General features: G+C 45.2%; 2 protein-coding genes across 5 annotated transcripts in view; both read right to left on the bottom strand.

The window, feature by feature from the left end:
* Nucleotides 1-4,815, bottom strand: part of trappc8 (trafficking protein particle complex subunit 8) — a 29,216-nt gene extending 24,401 nt beyond the window's left edge. For all 4 annotated transcript variants that reach the window (XM_079642222.1, XM_079642223.1, XM_079642224.1 and 1 more), the window contains exons 1-2: nucleotides 4,473-4,815; nucleotides 2,427-2,633 (exon numbers count right to left, since the gene is read on the bottom strand). In XM_079642222.1, coding sequence (XP_079498348.1) covers nucleotides 2,427-2,633; nucleotides 4,473-4,629 — 364 coding nt within the window. In that variant the 5' untranslated portion in view covers nucleotides 4,630-4,815. The remainder of the gene's footprint in view (nucleotides 1-2,426; nucleotides 2,634-4,472) is intronic.
* A 430-nt stretch (nucleotides 4,816-5,245) lies between these two features.
* Nucleotides 5,246-16,141, bottom strand: commd2 (COMM domain containing 2). Its single transcript, XM_079648013.1, has 6 exons — nucleotides 15,935-16,141; nucleotides 7,474-7,551; nucleotides 7,182-7,264; nucleotides 6,945-7,019; nucleotides 6,762-6,860; nucleotides 5,246-6,063 (listed from the first exon to the last, which is right to left on the bottom strand). The coding sequence occupies exons 1-6, from the start codon at nucleotides 15,999-16,001 to the stop codon at nucleotides 5,854-5,856; spliced, it is 612 nt and encodes a 203-aa protein (XP_079504139.1). The 5' UTR covers nucleotides 16,002-16,141; the 3' UTR covers nucleotides 5,246-5,853.
* Between the last annotated feature and the right edge of the window lie 569 nt (nucleotides 16,142-16,710).

The following is a 16,710-nucleotide window of genomic DNA, read 5'->3' as shown; positions in this document are numbered from 1 at the left end:
GCAGACAGCCAGCGCTAATGTTAGCAACATCCCATTTCATTTATGGTCTCTTCATTTACAGAATTTACAGATAATCACGAGAGAAAACAGGGAGTTTCATTTAATGTCATTATAGTATTGTAGTATGATTGCATACATTTTTGAATTTTTGTAGTTCAGTTTATTGATCAATACAGGAAGAGTACAATTTGTGTGTAAGGTCGAGCTGGTCTTTATTTTGAGGTCAAACTGTAAGTGTGTGCTCATTTGATGTAGACAAATGAGGACGACTTAAATTAATTGTATTCAGTTATTTTCATTGTAATGCATCTATATGCATAGGCAAATATCAACTCAAGTGTTAACAATAAATTGGAGAAATATTATGGACAATATAAATCCCTGTGCCAACACACTGCAGAGCACCTGTTGTCCTAATTTTCCCAAATCAATTATTTTGATACTTTACACGTTCTGAAATACAATCTCTGATCTTTGATCATCTATTAATGTCATACATCTTACTGGCAACACCAAAGCATTTAGCTCAACTTAAGTGCTTTACTAAAATGCAATGAAATTGATGTGCTGTTGCTGTTGTGTACACAGAGCGGTGATGATGAAAACTAGAAGTTAGTGAAATGCCCGGGGGTTTGGAACTGCTCTCTGTAGTTGAGTGCTGTATAACCTGTTGACAAAAGTATTTAAAGTTAATTCATTAGTGAAACCATCGGTTCAATGGCATGTTACTTGACGTGTTTGATGGCATGTTCCATGGCTTGGAGAATGGCGTGTACCATTGTGCTAACCATGGCCTGTACCATGATGTGCTCCATGGCGTGTTATAAGGCGAGTTCCATGCCTTGTTCCATGGCTTGTTTCCTTGTGTACCATGGCATGTTCTGTGATAAGTTCCATTGCTTGTTACATGTGTTGCATGGCAGGTTCCATGGTGTGTCCCATGGTGTGTTTAAGCCATGTTCCATGCCTTGTTACATGACAAGAACGATTGTGTAGTGTACCACTGTTCACCATGGTGTATTGCATGCCTTGTTCCATGCATTGTTCCATGACGTGTACCATGACGTGTTCAACAACCTGTTCCATTGCAAGTCCTATGCCTTGGTCCATGAAATGTTCCATGTTACAAGGCAATGTTTCAGACGTCATCGTTTGTTTACGTTATTGTTCCAGAAAGTTCCCAACACCTCCTCCACAACGCACAACGTGAAAGACGGTATGCAATGATTGAGAAAAGAACTATGATCGCTACTGCCAAAATAATTCACAAGCTGCAACGATGCCAAAACAGGGTTAAATCCATCAATTACCTCAAGGGACAGCAGGTGGTACGCCTAAAGTTTTCATACTATTTATGCACAGGTTACTTTATCTAGAGGCTGAACATTTCTGCAGAGACAGAGATGATATAGCTTTTTAACCAGAGGAGCTGAAAAATGTTCTTATTTGTAGCTTTGTTTAACAAAAAAAAGCAACATCATTGAATGACTTGGCAGATAACAGGTTAGGAGGGACTAATATTGAGGGGCTTGTCAGTCTGTAGAACACTGTAACTTAGTACATTACTGATTTCAAAGAATAAGGATTGCCTGGCACTTTATAGATGCAAAGCCTCTCTCCAGATGTATCATAAGGCGCTTTCACACCGGAGTACTTTTCCTTCACACTAGCTGCTGGGAGTCCCAGCAGCTCCCAGCAGCTTCTACTGAAGCCAGTCCCCAACTCCGGGGACTTCCGGCCGGGGACTGCGGGTGGCCGTATGCGCCGTGAAGTTGTTTGCAGCCTGCCAGTAAACCCAAAGCAGAAGAAGTGACGTCAGAGTTCCGATGAACTAAGCACTTGGAACTAAGTACGGCAAAGTACTTGGTGTGAAAGCGCCTATAATGAGCCTGGTTTCTGACTTTTTACAATCTCTTTTTTGAGATATTAGCTCTGCAGCATTCTTCCATGGGGCGTTTTTCTTACCAGTGACAACTGTGATCTTAATGGGGGCAATGTAAAAAAAATCCATTACATTTGGATCAAAAGTTTTGTTTTTATTGATTAAGCGCTGTCGGATTATTGCCGTTTTAAAATGCTGTAATAATCTGAAGGGGCAACAACAGTCACCACAACCTTAAAAATATGTTGATCTTTGGAAATAGATAGAACTTGATTTTTACAATGTGTTGGATATGTAACATCCAGCCCAAACGTGGTTAGGATGAAAGTTATTTAGCACTACCATCTTTAGGTTTTTCAATATTACCATTGCAATCTCCCACTATTACAACACAGGAATAATCAATTAACAATCAATCAAAAATCAATTAAAAGAGTGTGCACTTCTCTTCGGAAGCCTGTAAGTGATTCTCATATTGAAAGAAAGATCTCAACTAAATCGCAAAATATTGAAAGTGTCTACTATAATACCAGCTTTGTCTTACCACTGAAGTTGAGGTCGTAGTCTCCCGCAGTGATCACGTTAGTGGCAGCGCCCTCTTGTGGCTGGCAGGATAATACCACTTCATTGAGCATACGGCGCTGGGCGGGGCTGAAGGTAGATGGGGAGTTTAGGTTTGTCACCACGTTGTTCACACAGATTCGCAGATTTTTCACAACCTGGACCTGGTTATTGGGGTCCCGGATATGACCTAGAAAAGAGGAAGACAAGACATGTATTTGTTGTTGTTGTTGGGGTTAAAAAGGCTAAAATCCCTGTGTTCCCTCCAGAGGGAGTTTGTCTCCCACACACACACCACCCCCCCTGCCAGAAACGCCTCCATTGTAGGCCTTTGTTTACTTCCGTGACATGGTGGCATCACGCTATGTAACACTCATGCTTCCATTGGATAACGCTCAAACACATTGTACGTGATTGGCTAAGGGGCGGGACATCTGTAAAAGGTTGACAAATCACAAAGGAACTGGGTTAGTTAACCATAACCAATCAGAGCAGACTGGGCTAGACTGATTAAAATAAAGCACTTTTTGAAAATTAAAGCATGAAAACATGTCACATTAGAGGCACAAAATACACAAATGAACAGGAACATGAGCATAATACGGCCCCTCTGGTTATGCAGGCTATTTACATTTTTAAAACTCTAGGCAGCATGTCTTCCTTTAATTCCATGGACCATAATTAATGTATCCTAATTATACTAAAAGTCAGTATAATTAAATATTGAATACTACATTATATACTGTAATATCCATGTTTTACTGCGTAGTCGTAAAAAGTTGGTCTTTTACTCTGAGATGACAAATAAATTAACATATTACATGAGCAGTAAAACCGGTTCTCCGAAGCAATTCTTTTCTTTATGGCAATTCTACTTTAGACATCCTGAGTAATATTACCAAAAAAAAGCCATGTTCTTATGTTGATTTATGGGGGGGTTTGCAGCCTGCAAGTAAACCAGGAGGCTGTGGCGCAGTGGATTAGAGCGTTGGTGTATGGATCAGGGGGGCACAGGTTCAAACCCCACTGCAGTCAGCATGTCGCTGTGTCCCTGGGCAAGACACTTCACCCCAAATTGCTCCTGTGGGGATTGCCCATAGTATTGAGTATGTAAGCCGCTTTTGATAAAAGCGTCTTACATGTAATGTAATTGTGTATGTAATTTAAACCTGCGCTTAATCCATCAGCAGGTTCAGTTTCTGTCTAAGTTGATCCTGACTTGCTCAGATGTCATGCAAAGGAAAGCTTCAGGATGATTCAGAGAGGGTGAATATGTATATAGTTGTAATTACTATTATATAACCAGTTTATATTACAAATGGTGCGTAAGGACTGCATACGAACATCTTAATGTATTATAAAGCAACACAAATATTTCAAAATTACACCAGAGGTAAAACCCAGACAGATTCAAGATTTTCATTATCCTCCTTCTACATTTTGATTATTGATTCATGTTTTAGAGTGTCTTTAATGTGAAGGGCCAGTCCCAGCTCATTTACATACTGACTGACATGAATGCAACCTTACTTGATAACTGTAGCCCCTCTAATTGTTAAAGTGAGATAATTAAGGTTAAAGGTTGCATAGCATTGTAATAACGTGATAAAACACGTGTTGTGTAGTAAGTATTTGTTCTGATAACATGTGAATAATGTGAGTTCATGGGAGTGTATGTTCCTGTGTCCTGTTCTGTCTTCCTGTTGACAGTGGTTTGTGTCACCACGGTTGACTTGGCTCTGTGGAAGTAGCCTGCAACTCAAGCCTATAAGCCAATAATGTGCCTGAATAGTCAAGTTATTTCTTGATAATGGAAGAAGAAGAACAGCAGACATGTTAGCTGTGTGTCTTCCAGAAGCTCCGAGCTCAGGTGTCCGTCAGTCGGCCCTCTCAGGTGTCAGTCTGGACTTCATCCCCTCCACTTGGTCAACACCGCTGCTAGCCGCCTGCTAGCGCTGAGCTAATGTCAACAGGCTAAAGACGCTAGCTTCGTGTGAGACGGACACTCTTGGTAAACATTCTCCCTTACCTTCGGACGTTAGTCTGCAGAAAGGCCGCAGCAGCTCAGCGAAACTCAGGTTGTTCTTGCGAGTCACTCTCTCCGCCTCTTCACTACACAAGACGGCCACCATGGGAACAAACGAGTCCTGGACGAACTCCTGCACAGACTGAACACATTGGGCCATGTCGGAGCAGCGTCGATAGCAGCTAACACACGGAACCGAGTCAGAAACCGGACTGTTTCATAGCCTGGACTACTCCTCCTCTATTCGCAGACAGCAGCCATGTTGAATTAGCCAACCGACTTCCTGTAGGGCTGAGGCGGTCAGCTGATGCCTGACACCGGGCTGCTTCCTCTTCCTCTGCACACCACACCATCTGTGCTATGTTTTATTGATCAGTGCGTTAATGGGCACTTCTTTTCTCTGGATGTCTCGATAGCCAAATCTGAAAGTATTCAGGGTTAGGATTTTTAATTTATTTTAAATCTGTTTGTATCCTTTTATGATCATTTAATAAACTGTGTGCACTTGCATTACTATTTTAATGTATATTATCCGATAACTACCTAACATACCGTTTGTAGGTTTTAAACGTGTTTTATATAATTTATTTATAATTATTGAATTATTATTATTATTATTATTGAACTGGGTTATTATTTGGTAATTGTTTTGGCTTTGAGCAGGAAAAAGCATGTGCCATCTAGTTCCATCATATTGGAGAGAAGACAGACAATCACTAATATTTCCAACATCAGGCAACTCACCAAAAAAATCTAGATTAATCAAACGCTACAGGTAAAAGCAAAAACATTTATTTTAGATTTTAGTGTGACCTGTTCCGAGAATGATAATACTATTGGCAGATGGGTCCCTATGAGGAATATCAACATAGGCATGGGTTACTCACACTCATACGCAACAAGATATCGATCAATATCATTGTATGCGTGGAAACAGTACAAATAGCTAATGACACCAGCGATTTATTTTTTCCTCAACCCTTTTTTAACATGTTATAAATGGTTCGTAGACATTGTTATTGAAAATACAAACATTTATTGAATACAGATCAATCAACGGCTCCGCTGTGCTGAAACATACAGTACTTCCAGTCATGTTAATACAGATGGAAGTCAAGGCCTTTCTGCCTCTTCACTGTTGGCTTTGGCCAACCAAAAGTCTTTTCATGTCATCTCAAACTGATAAAACAATATCAGCAGCACTGTAGAATCCTTGTATACAATACAGTCTATAGCATCAGGCTCATGTGACCCCAGAGCAATAAAGCCAGCAGTCTGATGGAAGTAGGCCTCTTTTACCATCCAGGAGCTGCCCGGCAAGACTCCCAGGTGGAGAGGCAGTAATGTGATGTGCACAGGCTACACACAAAACGAACCAGGGGGGTTATTTAATGTTGCGAAATATGCGCCGAGCGTGGCTGGATTTCATGGCAGCCAGAGCGGCCTCCAGTGTGGAGATGAGGTGCAGGAGGGTGCTGGGGTCCGTCTGGAGAACCTTCCCTCTGCGGGCACAGACTCCGTCACCAACCCCACTCAGGAGCAGACGCAGCGTCAGCATGGGAACCACCTGCTGACGGACTGCACGACTCGCCAACTGCCGGAAGAAGTTAGGGAAACCAGAGAAAAATATGGAAGAAGAAGAAGTTCAATCAAAACCAGTGCCCAAAATACCACTTCATATAGACATTAGCTGCTAGCCGTCTTTTAGCGCTGAGCTAATTTCATCAGGCTAAGGATACTTGCGCTATTTCTAAAGCTCGGACATTCATATATATTTAAAAACCAAACAGGTTTTAAATAAATTGGTTGTGTTATTAAGGCCGAAGTGTTTCTGATCCGCCTTTTCACTATTTCATAGTGGCAGTCACACAAGTTCTGATGGTGCTGAGGTCTCAGTAAATGATTGAAGTTAGAGTAAGTTAGATTTTGAAAGTATCCCACCGAAGAAATGCACAAGAAATGTCAAACATAACATTATATTGAATAATGTGCTGACAAAAAGTGCAGATTCTGTATCTGTAGCTCTAAATACAAATTAACTGCCACGCCCCCCTGCGAAGGGATTGGTTTAAAAAAACACAATGCTGCTCTAGGAGGAGATGCAGATGATAAGGTGGGTGTTTCCTTGGTTGGTTATTGGCTAATGGTTGCACAATCCAAAAGAACATTCTGACAACACAAAGTCGCCAAAATCTGATCAGCTCATTTTCGGACAGGTTTTCATATAAATGAATCAGGACAAAGAGAGAGATAATCTGATGATTGGGCTAATGCAAAGAAACAAATACATACCTGTACATCCAGTCTCCACTCCAGGTTGTGGTAGGCTGGCTGGTTGGAGGGCAGCTGACTCAGGATGCTGCGGATGTGAGCGTGGTGCTGAAGGTAGAGCTGCAACATACAGAAGAGCATTTTCATTCAAAGTTTAAAACTCTGCTGCTCATCACACACCTATCACACACACAGTAAAGTCACCTGTAAGAGGATCTGGTTTAGCTCCTCACTGAAACCCAAGACCAGCACAGAGTCCAGGAAATCCACTTCAGAAATCTACACACCCAAAAATAGACACACAGCAAAAAGATACCTCTATCAACTCAGAAATAATGGCCCACATAATGTTACATGTTGTAGCTTGAAAAAGCCTTGCCAACTGACATCAAGCGCATTGACATGTATTAGACAATGAGAAACAGAGTGTGTGTGAGTCACCATGTGTTTGGAGCTCTCTGTCATCAGGAACATCAGGCCTTCCACTCCATGCTGCACCATTTCCACAGAAACACCCAGCTTCCCTGCAAGCAGTGGGTCAATAAGTATTTTTACCCAGAAGCAATGAGCATTTGGGTAAAGCTCCATGTTAATGAAACTATAAAACATCATTAATAAATCCTGTTTATACAGTTTGTCTAAATGACAATGTGCACTGCTGCCTACAGAGTAGTGTCTCTGTGGACCAATGAGCTGTTTACTAAGGAAGATGTGATGAAAGCTGTGTTCTTACTTGCTGCCACCTCATAGATCTTAGGACTGGTTCCTCTCCTCAAGAACTCCAGCGTTATGCGACCAAACTCCCCAACCACTGAGGAAAGAAACACAAGGATGCATTTTGTCACTGCACTAAAGTGTCAATTCAGAATCAGAAATCACAAATACAATTTGTAATAAATAATAAAATATATAATAAATTAAAATGAAATGAGAACACATTCAAGGTAGGTACATAGAAGCATTATTAAGTAAATAAACATGAAGTTTGATTAAAAAAAATGAATGAGTAACAGCCAGTAATAACAGTTGTTGATAGTAGAAAGTACATATTTCACGTTGTTATTTTACAACAGTGTTGTTCAATTATGAAGCAGTGAAAAAAATAAGCAGCCAGTGCTCCCCTGGTGTTAGCCACATGCTTAGAGTATAACGGTACGTCTACACTACAGTCATCAAAAAATGCTTTCAACGCTTCGCCCATTCACTTGAATGGGGTGACGTAGAAGATTTTGAATCTTCGCCGAACTGCATTGTGGGGAGCATGGCATGGCTTTGCAAGCATCACGAGCATCTATCGGCATCAAAAGTTGAACAATGTTCAACTTTTGAGGCTCGATGCTTGGCATCAGCCAATGAAATCCCGTTTATGCAAATCCCGTTTATGCAAATCCCGCCAGTGCAAGCGCAGCCAATCAAACCGCGTGCAAGCTGGGGAAGCCAGACCGCAGTTCATTTCCTCATATTCCAAACGAGATATGACGGTAGCAAATCACCCGGTTCTTTACGACCGGAACTATTTACCGGGATACAAACCGGAGGAACCAGGCATGGAGGGAGGTGGCAGAAACAGTGGGTGAAACTGGTCGTTTTTTCGCCTGTTTGGAGAGTTTATATCCAGTTTACTTCGTTTTAACATTGCTATTGCTTTGTATGTCGGGGGCGGGAGATTCATGTGATTGGTTGCTCGCAAAAAATCGCCAAGCTTCAGACACGCCCAGCTTCAAGATTTTTTCATGCCTGTAGTGTAGACGGGCCGTAATACAAGTAAAAGTCCTGCATTCAAAATGTTACGGTACGTCTACACTACAGGCATCAAAAAATGCTTTCAACGCTTCGCCCATTCACTTGAATGGGGTGACGTAGAAGATTTTTAATCTTCGCCGAACTGCATTGTGGGGAGCATGGCATGGCTTTGCAAGCATCACGAGCATCTATCGGCATCAAAAGTTGAACAATGTTCAACTTTTGAGGCTCGATGCTTGGCATCAGCCAATGAAATCCCGTTTATGCAAATCCCGCCAGTGCAAGCGCAGCCAATCAAACCGCGTGCAAGCTGGGAGAGCCAGACCGCAGTTCATTTCCTCATATTCCAAACGAGATATTAGGGTAGCAAATCACCCGGTTCTTTACGACCGGAACTATTTACCGGGATACAAACCGGAGGAACCAGGCATGGAGGGAGGTGGCAGAGACAGTGGGTGAAACTGATCGTTTTTTCGCCTGTTTGGAGAGTTTATATCCAGTTTACTTCGTTTTAATATTGCTATTGCTTTGTATGTCGGGGGCGGGAGATTCATGTGATTGGTTGCTCGCAAAAAATCGCCAAGCTTCAGACACGCCCAGCTCCAAGATTTTTTCATGCCTGTAGTGTAGACGGGCCGTGGCTATCGCTATTTGGTAATCCCTCCTGCACGTGTGCAGCACTGACAGACTTAATCCACGCCCACCTACAGTATGACATGGGCCCCACCTCCGGGCTCATTTCCGTATAAATAGGAAGTAGGCCCTACCATCTACTCCCACTTTTCTTCAGCACTCTGTTGCGGAAGCATTGTCAGGCACAAAGCTCTTTTCAGAGCTGTTTACTAAAAAGCAAACATTCCTGGTTCCCCTGGGCCCATCCTCCCTCTCCTCCGGACGGGGGAAACAGGCGTGGGCCCGGCGTCAACCCGACATATGAGTTACGACCGGAGCTCACCGTGTGAGTCCTGCCGGGGATTAGAGCACGCAAACGCGGCTTTCACTCCCTAGGTGTCGTGCACTCATTATGTCCGTCTCCCTCTGGCCCACAGACAGTGGAGAACGGACGCTCTCGCTGCTGCGGCCGAGGATGCTTGTGGTCCAGGAGTCTTACTCTGTGGATCAAGCCCTTTATTTATTGGATCCGAGTGGCGGGCAGCAGTCAGGCGACTCCTTCCCCTCCATTCACGGTTCACCATGTGGTTCCCCCGCCCTGTCTCCCTCTCCTCTGGCGGGGGAGACGGGGCGGGGGTCTGGTGTCAGCCCGGTACCCGAGCCTAGGTTCGGCTGCCGGGCTGACGCCGGCTCACGGCTCAAACCGGCTGTCTTTAAAACCTGTCGGTTAATTAGACAGGCCGGGTTTGTTTCCTTTGTCACATATGTGCCTCCTACACACACCTCGGCTCATTTCTCAAGCAGGTTTGAGCGTGAACCTCAATGTCCGGTTTACGAGTCTTCTCCTAAACGGCGACATGATGAGAGCCGCTGTAAAATACAGCGTGTGGAGGTGCATAAGCCAGCTGTTTGCTACCTGTCGGTTAGCAGACAGCGGGGCTCACCGTTTGAGCCGGCTGTAACGTTTGGTTAGCGCGGCAGCAGAGCTCGCGGCACAAGCCAGCTGTAATTAACCAGTCGGTTATTAGACAGGGCTTGACGTTTAAACCTGATGCTCCTAACCTGTCGGTTATAGCAGCACGGTTTTTCCTCTGTCCCAGATGTGCCTATACTACACACGGTCGTAATGAGCCTAGGGCTGTTAATACGCACTGTGTGAATAGCACTGCACACACCTCCGCTCATTCCTCAGTAGGTTTGAGCGTGAACGTGCCTCAATGTCCAGTTTACGAGCCTTCTCCTAAACAGAGACAGGATGAAAACCGGTGTGAGAGGCATTGTGTGGAGGCCCCCTTCGCAGCCTTTTCGGTCCGGGCCCCTCTTGGGCTGCTTCACGGGCAACGGCGGCAAGGGCGCTGGCGTGGCTCGTCACCATGACAACCACAGCACATCCAAAACATTTCGTGCGCTCTCAGAGTATTACTCAGAGTGGCGACGCGTGTGTTCGATGGACAGATGGATAATAATAAGCAGCAAGGCCCACCGGGTAAGCCGGCTGCCCCTAACCTGTCGGTTATAGGCAGCATGGCTCGCTGCATAACCGTCTGTCTTTAAAACTTATTGATTTTTAGGCAGCTCTGATTTTTTCCTCTGTCCCAAACCTACCTCCTACACACGGTCGTAATGAGCCACGAGTGCCATTATCACAGTGTGGACGGCACTGCACACACCTCCGTTCATCCCTCAGGGGCGTTGAGCGTAAACGCACCTTAAATGTCCGGTTTACGAGCCTTCTCCTAAACGCGACATAAGGAGAGCCTGTGTGAAATGCAACGTCTGGAGGGCTCTGGCGTGGCTCGTCACCATGACAACCACAGCCCATCCAGAGCAGGTTCGCGCCTTGAGTGACGGCGCGTGTGTTAGATGGACAGAGGGAAGTTCATATGCAGCAAGGCTCCCCGGTTAAGCCGGCTGCCAATAGCCTATTGGTTACTTGGCAGCATGGCTCGCTGCCTAAGCCGGCTGGGTTTTTTAATTTATCGGTTAATAAAACAGCAGGGCTTGCTATTCAAATCCGTCTACCTTAAACTTTTTGGGTTTAGGCAGCATGGATTTTTCCTCTGTCTCACACACCTCCTACCCACGGTCGTAATAAGCCCACGGAGGGCCATTGTTACGCATCGTGTGGACAGCACTGCACACACCTCCGCTCATCCCTTAGTGGTGTTGAGCGTGAATGCGCGGTTTACGAGTATTCTCCAAAACGACGACATAACGAGAGCCTGTGTGAAATGCAGCGTGTGGAGGGCTCTGGCGTGGTTTGTCACCAACCACAGCACATCCAGAGAAAGTACACCCGGCGCTATCAGAGTACTGTATGGTACTCAGGGTGGTGGTGCGTGTGTCTGATGGACAGATGGATGAGCAGGCGGATGGGCAGAGGGTAGTCTCTGCAGTTCGCCTCTCCCCCCCCCCGCAGTTCTACGGGATATCCTGTCATCACAGGAATAGTGTCTCGCGCTCCGTGCAGAGCGGCAGGAACTCGGGTTAAAGAAAGCCTTTCTCCAGGGTTCCTCAAGGGGAAGAAAATCGTTTTTTTTTAACTCCCTCTATTTTCTGGTCCCGAAGGAGACGGGGCGGGGGGAATGAGACCCATCCTCGATCTGTCAGTGTCCAACAAGGGAATGGCCTTTTCCCATGCTGACGATCAAACAGGGGCTGGAGTGTGTTCACCAGGGAGGTTCACATCCATAGTCCTGAAGGATGCTTACCTCCACGTAACCATCATCCCGAAACACAGCAAATTCCTGCGTTTGTCATTCCTGGCTCCACGCACTTTTTTCAAAGTGGGTGGAGACGGTTGGAGCAGCTACTCAGAATGGGGATGCGAGTGTTATTTTACCTGGACGACCGGCTGTGGCTGGCTCGCTCCAGGGAGGAAGCGGTTTTTCAGACGATACAGCTCGTATCTCAACTGTCAAACCTGGGTTTTTCATTATCAACTGGAAGAAGAGCTGTCCACTTCCCTCCCAGACATTAACTGGGAGTGGAATTGAACTCAGCCCGCATGAGAGCGCGACTCTCACAGCAGAGAATGGAGAAAGTGACAGCTCTCCTCCGGTGCAGCTGTTAACCTGTCGGTTAGCAGGCAGCACGGTTTTTCCTCTGTACCAGATGTGCCTATACTACACACGGTCGTAATGAGCCTAGGGCTGTTATTACGCACTGTGTAAATAGCACTGCACACACCTCCGCTCATTCCTCAGCAGGTTTGAGCGTGAAACGCGCCTCAATGTCCAGTTTACGAGCCTTCTCCTAAACAGAGACAGGATGAGAGCCAGTGTGAGATGCAGTGTGTGGAGGCCCCCTCGCAGCCTTTTCGGACCGGGCCCCTCTTGGGTTGCTTCACGGGCAACGGCGGCGAGGGCTCTGACGTGGCTCGTCACCATGACAACCACAGCACATCCAGAGCATGTCGCGCACTCTCAGAGTATTACTCAGAGTGACGACGCGTGTGTTCGATGGACAGATGGATAATAATAAGCATCAAGGCTCACCGGTTAAGCCGGCTGCCCCTACACCTGTGGGTTATAGGCAGCATGGTTCGCTGCATAAACAGGCTGTCTTTAAAACCGGCTCGTCACACCCCGCGGGGCGGTGACAGCCCTCTCCGTGATGCAGCTGTTAGGCATGATATCAGCTGGTCACGTGGTGATCCCCCTGGTTCTCCTTCACAGTGAGGAGACTTCCAGAGGTGGTTTATTCGCCTGCGTATCGACCCCGTGCGTCAGAGGAGACGCATGGTGTACATTCCTCCTTCCATGGGTTTGGATTTAACCCACTGGAAAAATCTCCACGTCAGTGGGGCTGCCCCTGAGCAGAGTGACGTCACACAGTTCGCAGACATCTCTCGCAGGCTGAGGAACGTGCATGTCGCAGGCAGTGGGGGGACAGTGGCCGGGTCACATGTCTCTCCATATAAACGTGCGGGAATTACTCTCCGTATGGAAAGTAAGCCAGCACTTCGCCCCGTTGCTGTACAATCAACATGTGTTGATTCGAACAGACAACAAAGTAGCGATCAGCGCAGCTGCTGAACACACATCCTCCACAGCCAAATGGACAATGTTCCGTTTGGTGTGTAGGGAAAAGCCTGGACCCCGTTACGGGCCCCCTGCCTCGTGCTGTCGTTCCTCCAGCTGGACAGGAATTGGCTCATAGCACGGTCAAAACACATGCTGCTGCCATTTCATCTTGCCACGTAGGTTTTGGGATCAGCGAGTGATAACTTTGGATGGCTTCTTTCCTCCTCCTCACACATCAGAGGAAGAAGCCACATCTCATTTCCTCTGTCCCGTGCGCACGCTGTCATGCTATATTGCACGCACGGCTGCTTTACGCAGCTCGTCTGTTTGTGCATTACAGAGAGCGCTCAATAGGGCAGCCTCTGTCTGCACAACGCCTGTCACACTGGCTGTGTGAGGCTGTGTCACAGGCGTAAGTCCCCTCTGGGGTGGATCCCCCGGAGAACATCAAAGCGCACAGCACCAGAGGATTTTCCTCCTCTACGGCGTTGCACGGAGGAATGACAGTGAAGGACATTTGCACTGCTGCATCTTGGTCTTCCCCCTGTTATTTTATTCGTTTGTATTTGAGGGATGTTTCCCATTCCTCTCTGATACACTCAGTACTGAGTATCCTGTCAGAGTGAGTAATGTCAGGGACTCAACTGCGTGCCCTCTCTCCTGCCTGTCGGCACTTAGAGAGCTGCCCTTTTCCCCCTCTTTGATCGTTTTAACAAGTGGGACTTTGGTTTCTACTTTTTATAATGACAGGTAGCCTATTTAGCCTACCTTCTTTCCCGTATGGAGAATATTCATTTTGTAATGCTATATTCCCTGGGAATGTGATGCTCCATTACGCATGGCAAAATGGACATGGGTTATTAACTGAGTAGGTGTGTTTTGTGCTTCTGGTAACGGACGGAACCAGTGGGGCGTAGACTACATCCTGCTTCGCCCTTAACCCAATAGCGATAGCCTTAGAGGGCGAAGCCTTATACGATATAGAACTGGGGTTACGTACTGTAACCCAGCTTCTATGAGTATAGGCGCAGCCATCTAAGGGTCGGGCCCCACTGGCTCCGCGAATAGCTGAAGAAAAGCTGTTGTGTGGGAGTAGATGGTAGGGCCTACTTCCTATTGATACAGAAGTGAGCCCGGAGGTGGGGCCCACGTCATAGGTGGGCGTGGATTAAGTCTGTCAGTGCTGCACACGTGCAGGAGGGATTACCCAATAGCGATAGCCTTAGAGCGCTGCGCCTATACTCATAGAAACCTGGTTACAGTACGTAACCCCAGATTTAAGTGTTGATTCAACAAAGTAACTAAAGGTATTAAATAAATGTAGTGGAGTAAACACTATTTATCTCTGAATTTTAGTGGAGTAGAATCACAAAGAAGCATAACATGGAAATACTCAAGTAAAGTACTACATCTCTAAATTGTACTTAAGTACAGTACTTGAGAACATGTACTTCTCACCACTGCCAACAGATTACAACTCCTGTTGTCACTGCCCTTCATGCATTTATCTACTCTTCTCATCGGAATCAAAATAACACTTCCATGGATCCCACATTAAACATACACGTATTCGATAGCAGTGGCACAGAGTGGCCCAGTTGATCACAGACAGGTGAATCGCACACAGTATGGAGCTAGACGGATGTGTGGGGCTTTTATTTTTGAGTATTGTGGTGACTCTAATTAACCATAATTCACTTTTGGGTCACAGTTCCTACACGGACCTTGTTTAGTGTAACACCGGAGATATAGGTTGCCACGCTAGAGCTAGCAACGCACTCTAACTTGACTCTCATCACTGAGTACATGTCTGATATCACTATTGCTTGATGGAAAATAAAGAGTGGAAATCCATCTTAAATACTCCGCCTCCGACTCCTTCTTCCCGGCACTACACTGGTGACCCTGACGTGATACTCAGGAGTAGAGGGGGTCGGCGTGTTGTTCCTCCACGCCGCACGGACTTTGTTTATCTGTGAATTCTGTTGGGGCTTGTGTGGTGACTCTAATTAACCATAATTCACTTTTGGGTCACAGTTCGTACACGGACCTTGTTTAGTGTAACACCGGAGATATAGGTTGCCAAGCTAGAGCTAGCAACGCACTCTAACTTGACTCTCATCACTGAGTGAGTACATGTCTGATATCCATATTGCTTGATGGAAAATAAAGAGTGGAAATCCATCTTAAATACTCCGCCTCCGACTCCTTCTTCCCGACACTACAGTATGCTTCTTTATAAAACTATCCTTCTATACTACTTTTTCAGATAAATTGGTCTACCTTTCAAAGACTTTTGACTGGACTACAGATTTTCAGGAAGAGCTTTAATATGAGGCAGATACACATTTAAGGAGCTCACTCATATCTCCGTGTGTAGCCTACACATCTTCTGCATACAAATAGTTTTCCTTTGAATCATTAATGACATTTAGTCACAAGGTAGGACCTGAAAGACATTTGAGTGGGAAAATGCTTCTCTTTTAAATAAACAGGTAAAAAGCGCTGGGACGGTATAATCTAGGTCAGCTAATCAATCGTTTGCAAATTAGATAATATTTTGGCTTTATATAATCCATTAACCATGTTAACCATATTTGTTCAAATAAACACATTAGACACACTCAAGACGTTTACACACTGGAAGCAAGCATAACGTAAACGACGCTTTAAACTGTGTAGACTTCTTTGAGATCCTTAGGTTATAGAAAGGTCTGTAGTGTTTATTTCTTAATGACAGTTGGAGGCAGCGGATGAAGGTCTGCAGTCAGCTGACAGTCATCTCCCAGGGCTGACCCAGGACCAGCTACTGACCTGCGGAGTCGACCTGCGGCAGGAAGGAGAGGTGCTCCTTGTGTTCCTCAGACAGAACCAACAGCATCCTGGAGCAGCAGCCAGAGTTTAACAGTCAGTAAAACAAACGGGAAACCCAAAAGCACTCCGACTTAGCTTAGCCATGTAGCTCTCCTTCTTCTTCTGTGGTGTCTGACTGCAGCTGTATCACTGCCGCCTGCTGGTCTTAATCCTCCTTCCTGTTTCTGCTGAGTCCGTCCCTGGGACTGTGTTCAGATATCAAGTGTTCAATATTATAATAAGACATTATTACACATGTAAAAAATATTTTTAAAATATACTACTTTGAAATAACTGTATTCATAAATGTTATATTGTGTATTTCTTTTACGTTTTTTTCAAATTGTCCTTTTTTCCACAGTGGGTTTTTATTGCATACTGTGTTGTGATAACAGGTGACTATCTGAACTGAATCCTGAATACCACACACAAAGTTACCTGGATATAACTCCTGTTCTACAGCTAAAGATCTGAACAAGACAGTAGGATACTTTAACAATTAATTTTTTTACAAAATATTTAAACAAGACGAATGGATGGGCTAAAATGGGGTCGCGTGAGCTCCAAATAAAAGAGAGTATAGGCCTTATTTATATATAGTCTATCTATGGTATACTATAGGCCTTTACTTTTATATGTTCACGCTTCCAACTTTTCATTACAGCTCTGCCACATTTTACTCTAATGTTTTACATGAGTTAAGGTGTGCACAATCAATCGTTATACTGCACATGGAG

This window comes from Notothenia rossii (assembly GCF_949606895.1).
Source record: "Notothenia rossii genome assembly, chromosome: 1".
Classification (NCBI taxonomy): domain Eukaryota; kingdom Metazoa; phylum Chordata; class Actinopteri; order Perciformes; family Nototheniidae; genus Notothenia; species Notothenia rossii.
The sequence above is the reverse complement of the archived record's forward strand: the minus strand, read 5'-3'. Positions and strand labels throughout refer to the sequence as shown.

Excerpts from the sequence above, each read along its gene's own strand:
- commd2 (XM_079648013.1), bottom strand. The coding sequence starts at position 16,001 with ATGCTGTTGGTTCTGTCTGAGGAACACAAGGAGCACCTCTCCTTCCTG. Across the intron at positions 7,552-15,934 it reads GCCGCAGGTCGACTCCGCAG|TGGTTGGGGAGTTTGGTCGC; the intron begins GTCAGTAGCTGG and ends TTCTTTCCTCAG. Across the intron at positions 7,265-7,473 it reads GATCTATGAGGTGGCAGCAA|GGAAGCTGGGTGTTTCTGTG; the intron begins GTAAGAACACAG and ends CACTGCTTGCAG.